Source organism: Herpailurus yagouaroundi, unplaced genomic scaffold, assembly GCF_014898765.1.
Source record: "Herpailurus yagouaroundi ecotype Mexico unplaced genomic scaffold, PumYag 162, whole genome shotgun sequence".
Classification (NCBI taxonomy): domain Eukaryota; kingdom Metazoa; phylum Chordata; class Mammalia; order Carnivora; family Felidae; genus Herpailurus; species Herpailurus yagouaroundi.
Window position 1 is genome coordinate 68,104,121 of NW_024412403.1, and position 12,425 is coordinate 68,116,545.

At 35.2% G+C, this 12,425-nt stretch overlaps 1 protein-coding gene across 6 annotated transcripts in view; it reads right to left on the bottom strand.

Annotated features, from left to right (window-relative positions):
- The window catches only part of GOLGB1 (golgin B1), an 88,348-nt gene that overhangs the window by 38,158 nt on the left and 37,765 nt on the right, over window positions 1–12,425 (bottom strand). For all 6 annotated transcript variants that reach the window (XM_040484645.1, XM_040484644.1, XM_040484643.1 and 3 more), the window contains 2 exons: window positions 5,947–6,061; window positions 3,173–3,246 (listed from right to left, as the gene is read on the bottom strand). In XM_040484645.1, the coding sequence (XP_040340579.1) occupies window positions 3,173–3,246; window positions 5,947–6,061 (189 nt within the window). The remainder of the gene's footprint in view (window positions 1–3,172; window positions 3,247–5,946; window positions 6,062–12,425) is intronic.

The window sequence follows — 12,425 nt, forward strand, 5'->3', positions numbered from 1 at the left end:
AGTACCCTGTCAATCCTATATTGAGGTCAAGCCATATTCATAAGACCTGTATAGTAGCCTGGAACTCCTTTTCTGGATATCCCGTACTTGGGAAACTTTTTCTTTGGATTAAAATTCCTATTTGTTTCTCTTGAGAATTGCTTAAAAATAAAAAGAAAAGCAGGTAATGCATTAAATTTTGTTTGATCCCACACCAAAAAGGAAGTTATGAGATCCTTTTTCCTAAACTCTCCGTTGAAATGGGAAATATTACATAAGATAGCCATTACCACCAGATAAGTGGATTATTAAACAAGTAGGTTGAGATAAACTACCATAATCAAATAACCAAAAAGAAGTTCTACTAAGGGGTGGGTATGAAATTACAGACTTGTCTGACAAAATATTAACCATTATTATTACAAAGATAGCTGTGTTAGACTGCTTAATCCATATACATTGTTTCTATAATTGTCTTCCTAGGAAACAAAATCAGTGAATCTCCTGGTAAATTTCATTAGAACTTTACTAAATTGAGTTTGGAGACAGTGTACACAATGAAATCTCCACCTTTGCCAATAGCACCATTTTTTTTCCCCCGAAAAAAATTCCAATTTGATAGGAGGGGAAAAATCCCCATAGGATTGTCAAATAATGTAGTGGCCAAGAGTACAAGCTCTGCAATCCAACTGAGTTCACATCTTAGCTCTGCCATTTACTAGCAAAAGCTGGCACACAGTAAGTATCCAATGAATATTAGCTACTATGTTGGTAACATTCTCAGCCATTGAATAAGAAAAAATATTCATCACTTTAAAATTATTATTTCAAGAAAGGTTATAATTTTTCATAAGCATTATTTTTAATCATTTAAAATTCTCTGCTGTCTGCATTATTCATAATCAAATTTCTGGAGATTAACACTGGACAGAGTATTTAAGCACATGGAAAAAGCTCCTTTTATAATTTCTTCAGGTCACATGCTTATTTATCCATCCCTATATACACTAAAGACCTGATATAGTCAAGACATCACTTTCTGCCAGAAGACCTCAATATAATTCCTTTTTTGTTCTCTCTCTCGCCCTAAGTATACTTGTTTCCTCTTCTCCATCATGCCACTTCACTCACTCTCTTCCTTCCCTTGGTCACACCCTCTGCTGCTCTCCATGAGATCTACTAAGTTCAATCAACTTTTTGGCTCAGGTGAAAAATCAATGTTATCCCTAAGATATATACCCAATGTTATACCAGAGAACTTTGTTTTTTCCAGCCACTCTCATTACTTTTCTGCTAATACTAGCCTTTCCCTTTCACCTGAGCTTACACTTTCTATGCACCTTTTCTACTCACTTTCTCCTACCCTAAAGGATTATCTTAGGCACCCTTCCTTTTGCAATTTCTTTGTGTGTGTGTGTGTGTGTGTGTGTGTGTGTGTGTGGTGTGTGTGTGTGTGTGTTTCCCCTTTCTTTTCCCTTGTTCTCTGTTTTTGTGTTCTCCCTTCTGGTATTGTTTTTCTCTTTCTTTTTTTTTTTAATGTTTTTATTTATTTTTGAGACAGAGAGAGAGAGAGCATGAGCAGGGAGGGGCAGAGACAGAGGGAGACACAGAATCCGAAGCAGGCTCCAGGCTCTGAGGTGTCAGCACAGAGCCCAACATGGGGCACGAACTCACGGACCGTGAGATCATGACCCGAGCTGAAGTCAGACGCATAACTGACTGTGCCACCCAGGAGCCCCTGTTTTTCTTTTTCTTAAGAAATTACCATCTTTCTTACCTGTTCCTCTTTTTTGATCTAAGTTACCTTGTTTTCACTAGATACTACTGCTAAGCATCTTAAAACATTAAGCACCTGCTTGGCCAAACACGACTCATTTTTACTCTGCCAGTATCCATATAATGCTATAACTTTCAAATTTTAGTTTCCTTTTGCCAAGTTTGTGAACAGCACATCAGCAGTCCCATAAAAAAATACTAAATATAAGTATAATGGTTAATTTTATTGTCAACTTTGCTAAAGCATAGTACCCAGATACGTGGTCAAACATTATTCTAGAATTATTCTACATGTGTCTGTGAAGGTATTTTTTAGGTGAAATAAACATTTAAATCAGTAGGCTTTGATTACCCTCCACAATGTAAGTGGGCCTCATCTAATCAGTTGAGGCCTTAACCAAAAAAAAAAAAAAAAAAAAAAAAAAAGACTGACCAACTCCAAACAGAGGGAATTCTGCCACCAGACTGCCTTTAGACTCGAACTGTAACTCTTCCCTCGGTCTCTAGCCTGCTGGCCTACCCTCTAGATTTTGGATTTGCTAGCTCCCACAATTGCATGAACTAATTCCCTTAAAATAAATCTCTCTCTCTACATATATACACACTCCCTATTTTGTTTCTCTGAAGAACTCTAATATAATTAAGCAGACACTTCTGTTAAGAAGTTACATTATTCTGGGGCGCCTGGGTGGCTCAGTCGATTGAGCGTCCGACTTCAGCTCAGGTCATGATCACGGTCTGTGAGTTCGAGCCCCGCATCGGGCTCTGGGCTGGTGGCTCAGAGCCTGGAGCCTGCTTCCGATTCTGTGTCTCCTTCTCTCTCTTCCCCTCCCCCATTCATGCTTTGTCTCTCTCTGTCTCAAAAATAAATAAAAATGTTAAAAAATAAATTTAAAAAAAGAAGTTACATTATTCTTCAAGGCCACTTATGACTCTATCACTGACTTCTTAAAACAACAGAATATTTAGGAATCACACATTCTTATAGTAATTTTCAGGTTATAAAAAGCACCATTCTTCAAAAATATTCTTTTGAATATAATCCTAAATAAAACTATACCAATTTAGTGGAGGGGAACTAGAGATTTTATCTAATCTCACTGAGAAACTTCTCCGAGATGGGCAGAGAAGTTGAGATAAATAATAATCCAGTATGAGAAATGAATTATCAAATCCCAAACAAATGGCTACTATACTTGTATTCTGGTTCAGGACAAATAAAAAAAAAAAATCCAATATTTTGATATAAATGAGACCAAATGGGAAATAATAACCATTACAACTTTCTTAAATAGACCTCATTTCTAGATAATGTAATTCTCTGTCAACATTAGAAAGTTGCTGAAATGTTTAGGTTTGAAGCTAACTTCTCTTGATCTAGTTCACATTCTGGTTATTTTAAGAACATATCACTTACCTCACTGACTTCTCTATCTGCCTCTCCACTTCTATTCTGAGCCTCCAGGAGAGTAATCTGAGAAGACAGTTTTTCTGAAAGCCACAAAATAAATAAATATCCTTAGATGATTTATGTAGAGTGTTTGAGAAAACAGAGACATGATTGTGTGTGAGGCTATTTGAAATGCATGATATAATCCAAGAAGAAAGAAATAAACAAAATAGTTTTGGGAAGATAAAAGGCTTATTTTATCAAAAAGAAATGGCAAGAGAAGACGTGATATAAGACAGAATGGTGGGGAAAAAGACAGAATGGTTCTAGGTGATGATAGTTAATCTAAATGAAGTATATAAATAGTGGAGGGCTTTAGAGGAGAAGGATGCCAGAGCATGTGAAGAGTAGCAGCTATTTCTGTGGCACAATTTGGGACTTCTAGGGTAATAAATTTGCCTTGATTTATCCATAACCCTACTGTGTTCATAATATACATCTTACATTCATACAGCACTTAAAGGTCTTCAATGTTCTTTCACATATGTTTATAAAGACATCAAATTTTAGCACTAGAACACAGCTATCTAATCTCCTCAATGACCATATAAAGAAACATTGAAATGACATGACCTACAGCTAGTTCACAGAGAGCTGGGATCATAATCCAATCTTCTAAGTTCTACCCCATGTTCTATTTTGATACATATATCTAAAAAGGGTAGTAGTACCTTGGAGGATAAAAACACTGAGTATTAACATGCCCCCAAGAAGTCTATACTCTTTTTGAGAAGCTAAGACAGATATATTAAAGGTAAAAAAAGCATTTTATACTACATCTAAATGTCTTAACATGACCTACATGGGCTCTCATGAGTTGACCCCACCTATTCTACAACCTTTTCTTCTGCACTGGCCCTTTTTTGCTCACTCTCCTCCCAAAATACTGGCTTTATTTCTGTCTGCAAACGTATCAAGTTTATTCAGATTTCATGGTATTTGCACTGCTTTTTTCTCTGCTTGGAATGCTTCTTGCTTGGCCTTTTTGCATGGCTGTCCCCTTTTCTTCATTCAGGTTTCAAGCTCTCAGAGAGGCCTACCCTAATGACTCTAAAGTTGCTTTCCTCTTCCTCCAGGCATACTTGCAGTTATCTATTTTATTTTATTTTTATCCTAATACTTACCATGTTCTGAAATTTTCTTATTTATATATCTGTTCATGGCCTATCTTCCCCTGTAATATGTTAGGCAAGTTATCACAGCAACTGGATTACTGCTTGGCACATAGAATAGGTACCACAGAAATCTGCTAAATGAATGAATGACAATTCATGAAACAAATGAATTTGAGACAGTATATAATGTGTTCAGACATCTCACAAGATTATTTGAGGAAGAGGTACAGTGGTAGAAACGGAAGTGCAAAAGGGGAGTTGAATAGAATATGACACATAAAGCAAAGGCAACCTAAAACCAAACACAAAAACTAATACAGAAAACCTTAAGGGCAGTGATCCTTGCAGGAAAAAGCAAAGAGAATGGAACTTGTGTAACACCTCTAAACTATAATGAGCTACATGACGGTGATAGGCACTGTTTGCAAAACTGCAAAATAAGCATCATGGATAAAGTCTCAAAGAAGTGCTTTAAGTGGGTTGATTAATGAGCTGAATTTGTGGTGTTCTTTATATATTAGCAATGGTGGGAACAGTCTAATACAGATATATAATCCCCAGCTAAGTAGAACTGAAAAATGGTTAAGGTGGAAATACTGTCTCTAGAGTTTAAGAAAGGTACAAACTTGGGGCACCTGGGTGGCTCAGTTGGTTAAGCATCCGACTTCAGCTCAGGTAATGATTACACAGTTCGTGAGTTCAAGCCCCTTGTTGACAGCTCAGAGCCTGGGGCCTGCTTCAGATTCTGTGTTTCCCTCTCTCTCTCTCTCTCTGCCCCTCCCCCACTCGGGCTCGCTCTCTCTCTCTCTCTCTCTCTCTCTTTCTCAAAAGTAAATAAACATTAAAAAAAATAAAAAGAGGGGCGCCTGGGTGGCGCAGTCGGTTAAGCGTCCGACTTCAGCCAGGTCACGATCTCGCGGTCCGTGAGTTCGAGCCCCACGTCAGGCTCTGGGCTGATGGCTCGGAGCCTGGAGCCTGTTTCCGATTCTGTGTCTCCCTCTCTCTCTGCCCCTCCCCCGTTCATGCTCTGTCTCTCTCTGTCCCAAAAATAAATAAAAAAACGTTGAAAAAAAAAATTAAAAAAAATAAATAAATAAAAAGAAATGGTACAAACTTTACTTGGTAAAGTACCCTAGTTGAGGTCTGAAAGATGAGTAAGAATTAGCCTGACTAAACGAAAGGGATAGGGTTGTAAGTAGTATACAGCATGAGCAAAACTCAAAATGTTTTCTACTTTTGGACCTTTATTTTACACTGATCTCTGTTACTTCATCCCCAAAATGTATTACTGGGAATACCCTTTCTCTCATCATTTTGCCTCTTTAAAAATTCATCCTCTTATTAAGGTCCTATTCAAGCCATGCTCCTGAAAAGATCCCGTGACCACTCCAAAATACTGATATCCTGCAGCATTTACATCCCATAATGTAAAATGTTATACTTACATAAACACGAGTATGATGCTCTAATTGGTCATTGTGTATTAATCCTATCTTTAATAACCACCAGCTGTGCTAAGATCATTGTCATCGAATCAGAAAATCTACATGTTATACATGTATAGTGATAAAAGTAGAAGCATGTGGGTTGAGAAGACAGAGAATTATGGTTTTCATTTATACGTACCATTCTCAGCTTTCAGCTCCTCCAGCTCTATAGAACTAAGGAGCAAAGCTCTCTTTTCATTCTCTAGTTCTACCACTTTCTTCTGCAAAAAGGCAATATTCTCCTCAGTGACTACCTAAAATGTAGAAAGACAACAAATTAATGATTCTCAGCGAAAAACCCTCACATAATGCCCAGATAGCCTCTGGCATTTTTGTCTTCTAAAAGTTCTCCAGCCATGAAAATACTTTAAATATGGCATCTACTTATTTGCCTAGCTCATCTTTAATACTTTTTATCAGAAGATAGAAAAATTTTCACACAAACTTCTAGTTCATTGGCTTTCAAATTTAAGAATAGACACTGGATTACAAAGACAGAAATCTCAAGTCTATTGCACAAGAAAAAACATTTTCAGGTCCATAAGTAACATTACAAAGTTTGCTTAATGCCACTTGATAACCAGATCACTCTCTTGTAGGAGACTAAACATGAAGACTCCCAAAGAAGAACAGGGACAAAAGTTAATATATAATCTTTAAAAAGAAGAAGAGCCATAACTGTTTTTGTTTTTTCCAAGGATAATAAAAATTATCTTGTGCTTCATTTATGCATCCATATTGGTTTTGTTTTCCTAGTGAGGCAAATATCTCATTAGGACACATCTTTAGTTGTCTGTCGTTTTATACAGGTTTTTCTCCGCCAAGGGGATTTTCTACACAATTCTTCATAAAAGTGTAGAATTTTTGAGCCTTGATAGTCTTTACAGCCTACTCAGCCCCAAATCTTCACTTAATGTTTAAAGAAATGGCAAGAGATGAGTTTAAGGATTCTATGACTTATTCTAAGGGAAGTTCCCGGTTTGCATTACAAGGAGCAAGTAAAACACTGACAGAAAAGCCTCAGAATGAGATCTTGAAAAACAAGGAAACAGACTTTGGGGCAAACACACCTGCCAGAGTGTGAGAAGGAAAATCAATGAAAGAAGAAAAAATGAATTCTCAAATCCCAAATAAGAAAAAACGGTACAGCTAAATCCAATCGTATCAATAATTACATTAAATGGACACTAAACACTCTAATAAAGTAGAGATTATGAGAAGAAATAAAAGAGCATAACCAAACTTTATGCTGCTTTTAAGACATTCACTTTTTTTTTTTGAAATTTATTGTCAAATTGGTTTCCATACAACACCCAGTGCTCATCCCAAAAGGTGCCCTCCTCAATACCCATCACCCACCCTCCCCTCCCTCCCACCCCCCATCAACCCTCAGTTTCTTCTCAGTTTTTAAGAGTCTCTTATGCTTTGGCTCTCTTCCACTCTAACCTCTTTTTTTTTTTTTTTTTTTCCCTTCCCCTCTCCCATGGGTTTCTGTTAAGTTTCTCAGGATCCACATAAGAGTGAAACCATATGGTATCTGTCTTTCTCTGTATGGCTTATTTCACTTAGCATAACACTCTCCAGTTCCATCCATGTTGCTGCAAAGGGCCATATTTCATTCTTTCTCATTGCCACGTAGTACTCCATTGTGTATATAAACCACAATTTCTTTATCCATGCATCAGTTGACGGACATTTAGGCTCTTTCCATAATTTGGCTATTGTTGACAGTGCTGCTATAAACATTGGGGTACAAGTGCCCCTATGCATCAGTACTCCTGTATCCCTTGGGTAAATTCCTAGCAGTGCTACTGCTGGGTCATAGGGTAGGTAAGACATTCACTTTAAAGAAAGAGTAACTTGAAAGTAAAAGGATAGAAAAGAACGTACTATACAAACAGTAAACATCAGAAGACTAGAGTTCTTTCATTAATATCAGATAAAAAAAAGAACTTCAAGTAAGGAAATGTTACTAGAGATAGAGTAACATTTTATAAATGAAATAAGGAACATTTCCTCAGAAGACATAAAATCATAAATGTAAAGGTAATTAATAACAGAAATTCAAATTACGAAGAAGCAAAAAATGACAATTAAAAGGAAAAATAGGTAATTCCAGAATCCAATAACTAGAGAATATACATCCTTTACAAGTGCACAAGGTATGATCACCAAGAAAGACCACAGGCTGTATCATAAAACAAGTCTCTAAAAAATGTCAAAGGATTTTAAATCATATACAGTATATTATCTGATCACAATGAAATCCAATTACAAATCAATAATAATAAAATATCTAGAAATAAAACCAAATTTCTAGATATTAAACAACACACTTCTAAATAATCCACAAAGAAGAAATCGCAAGGAAAATGAACAATAAAAAATGAACAATAAAAAATATATCAAACTATGGACTTTGAGAGAATTGTGTAACTTTAAATGAAAAATGCTTATATGAGGGAAAAAAACTTAAACCTTTGATATAAAGTTCTACCTTGAGAGGTTAGCAAAAGAACAACAAAGTAAAACCAATTAAGTAGAAAGAAATACCAGAAAGCAACAATCAATGAAAGTGAAAACAGACCAGTAACAGAGAAAATCAACAAAGCCAAAGCTAGTTCTTTGAAAAGATTTAAAAAAAATAAGAAGTGGAATAATTGCTAGTAACACTGCTCAGGAAAACAAAGCATAAATTGAGGGAATTTTAATCAAAGGATACACACTTGCAGTGAGAAAATGAACAAATTCTGTCCTGGAGAGCTAATTTATAGCACTGTGATACACAGTTAATGATACTGTATCACATACTTGAAAGTTTCTGAGAGACTAGATCTTCAATATTCTCACCACAAAACAGAAGTGATAATTATGTGACATGATGGAGGTGTTAGCTAAGGCTAAGGTAATCATACTGTAAAATATAGATGAATCAAATCAATACTTTGTACACCTCAAACTTATACAATGATGTATCAATTATATCTCAGTTTTTAAAAAACAATAGGGACTGGGGTGAGGGTGAGTGCCACTAAAAAGCTATGGGCATTAAAAGGATAAAGAGGGAATATTATAACCAACAATATGACAAAAACTAGACATCTTCAATGAAATGGGCAAAATCTCAACAACAGTAACAAAAAAACCCAAACTGACATAAGATGAAAAAAAATCTTATTAGCATTATACCTGTAAAAGAAATTCAATTTCTTTCTTTCTTTTACAATTTTAGACTCAGACAGTCTCACTGTTGAATTCTTTCAGACATTTAATACCAATATTAAACTCTCAGAAAATAAAAAGGAACACTTTCAAGCTTGTCTTATGAGGCCAGCACAATCTTAATATCAAAATCTGACAAAGATATTATAAAACAAAGAGAAAATTATAGACTGATATCCTTCATGAATATGGATACCAAATCCTTCACAAAATAGTAGCAAATCAAATTAGTAATGTATTAAAGGGATAATACTTCATGACCAAGTGGGATTTATCCCAACAACACAAGGTTGGTTTAATATTAAAATACTGTACCACATTAACAGAATATAAAAGAAAATCCATATGTGCATTTAGAAAAATGCAGAAAAAGCATTTGACAAAATTCAATGCCAATTCTCAGAAAACTAGAAATAGAGGGGAATGTCCTCAATCCAGTAAAGGACATTTATTGAAAACCTAAAGTTAATGGTAAGCATAGCTAATGGTAAAATATGGAACATTTTCCCATAAGATCAGGAACAATGCAAGAATCTCACCACTTTATGAAATAGTGTAATGAAAATGAAGGTCCTAGCTATTGCATAAAAAAAAGAAAGACATAAAGATTAGAAAGAAGTAAAAGTCATCTTTATTTGGAGATGACATGATGGTTTACTTAGAAAATCCAAGGAATCTATAAAAAGAGACTAGAACTAATAAAATGAATTTTTGTCAAGTTCAGATAATATAAAGTTACTAAGCAAAATTCAATTGTACATTTACATATTAGCAGCAAACAGCTGGAAACTGAAATTAGAATAATTCCATCTACAATAGCATCAACAGGCATGAACTACTTTGGAATAAACTTTTAAATGTGCACAGCCCCTCCAATGAAAACTATAAAACATCACTGAAGGAAATTAAAGAAGATAAAAATAAGTGGGAAAATATACTACATTTGCTCATGGATTGATAAGTTCAGTAGTGTTAAGATGTCAATTCTCCCTAAATTGATCTATAGATTCAACACAGTGCCAACTCAAAATCCCACCCAGCTTTCTTTCGTTTTTTTTTTTTAATACAATTTGAGAACACAGACTATATACTTTCTGTGGATATGTACCTGTAATAAAGCGATCTTGAATAGAAGAACAAAAATCAAAAGACTTATACTACTTGACTTCAAGACTAACTACACTCTACAGTAGTAAAGACAGTGTGTTACTGGCATAAGGACTGACAAACAGATCAAGACAACAGAATACTAAGTTCAGAAATGGACCTAGTAATCATTTGATTTTCAACAAATATACCAAAGAAATCCAATGAGGAAAGTAAAGTCTTTTCAAGAAATAGTGCTGAAACAACTGGACATCTATATGGGGGAAAAAATAAGCCTTGATCCTTACCTTACACTACACACAAAAATTCTGAGGTTCAGAGACTTAACTGGGAAGGCTAAAACCGTAAAGCTTGTGGAAGAAAACAAGACAAAAACTTCATGACTTGGCATTAAGCAAAGGTTTCCTAGTTAGGGCACAGAAAATTATAACAAAAAAAAAAAAAAAGATAAATAACAGGTTTCATCAAAATTATAAAATGTCTACTAATTAAAAGACATGAAGAATATGAGTAGGAGGCAAGCCACTGTGTGGGAGAAAATAGTCACGAAACAGATTTGAAAATAAATTGGCATTCAGGATATATAAAGAATCCCTACTACTTGATAATAAAAAGACAAAAAACTTCAATTTTTAAATGGGGGAATAACTTGAAAAGACACTTGATCAAAATAAGATATATAAAGCCAGGAATCTCAAGAAAAAATGTTCAATATCATTTTTCATCAAGGAAATGCAAATTAAAACCATGAGATACCACCAAGCACCCATTAAAATGGCTAACATTTTTGGGGCGCCTGGGTGGCGCAGTCGGTTAAGCGTCCGACTTCAGCCAGGTCACGATCTCGCAGTCCGTGAGTTCGAGCCCCGCGTCGGGCTCTGGGCTGATAGCTCAGAGCCTGGAGCCTGTTTCCGATTCTGTGTCTCCCTCTCTCTCTGCCCCTCCCCCGTTCATGCTCTGTCTCTCTCTGTCCCAAAAATAAATAAACGTTGAAAAAAAAAATTAAAAAAAAAAAATGGCTAACATTTTTTAAATTGACAATATCAAATCTTGGAAAAGATGTGGAACAACTAGAACTCTCATATATTTTAGGTGGCAATGTAAAATAATACAACCACTTTGGGAAATGATTCGGCAGTTTCTTATAAAGCTAAATACATACGCTACGGCCCAGCAATTCCTCAACTAGTATTTACTGAAGATAAATAAAAACGTATGTCCTCACAAATACCTGTACAAGAATGTTTATAGCAGCTTAATTCATAATGGCCAAAGCCCAGGAAATCATCAACAGGAAATTACAGCACAGTCATGCAAAAGGAAAATGCAATATATTCACAAAATTAAGTACTTCTCAGCAATATAAAAAGTACAGTATGATATATGCAGCAATATGGATGAATCTCAAAACAGGCTGAGTGTAAGAAACTTTACACAAAAGAGCATATATATTTACATGACTCTGGAAAACAGGCAAAATTAATCTGTGGTGAAAAAACAGAACATTGGTCATCTCTAGAAGGTTAGGATGTGATTGGCTTCAAAAAGGTATGAGAATACTTCGCGGGGAGATAGTGATATATCTTGATAGGGATTTGGGGTAACAGTAGTGTATGCATTTGACAAAACTCAATGAATGGTACATTTAATATTTATACATTTCATGTTTCATAAATCTTACTTCAAAAGAAAAAAACTATAAATAAATATTAAAATCTAGTCAATGATATGCATGTTGGAATATTTAGAGAAAAATGTATCTACAACTTCCTGTGAAATACATAAAAAATTAAGATGAGGTAGTGGATGGATAAATGGATAGATGTTTTATAAAGCAAATACAGTAAGATGTTTTGTTTTGTTTTGTTTTGCTTGTTTTTTAGTAAAATGTTGATAGAACCCGGATAGTGGATATAGAGGTATTCACTATCATATTCTTTAAATTTTTTGAAATTATTGAAAAATGTCTTTAAACATTAGAGGGAAAAGTTGTGATTTTGAGAACAGAAGAGATTGGAAAGCTAGATGCTAGAAGCCAGGAAACAAAAATTTTTATCAGGGTACAGTACTGCCCAGGGACCACGGAACTCTGCTGGTCAATATGTCTGTCAGTTTGGAAGAGTATAGCTTATAATGGGGATGAATGAATCCAGTTATCCCAGCTTGACACTAGCCAATTAAGAGCATCAAACTAACTCTCCTTGTTCTGATAATCATGCTCCGTAACAGCCTTATGATGATTACAATCTAGCTTCTCACAGAGATTTTTACAGAAGGAAAAGAGAATAT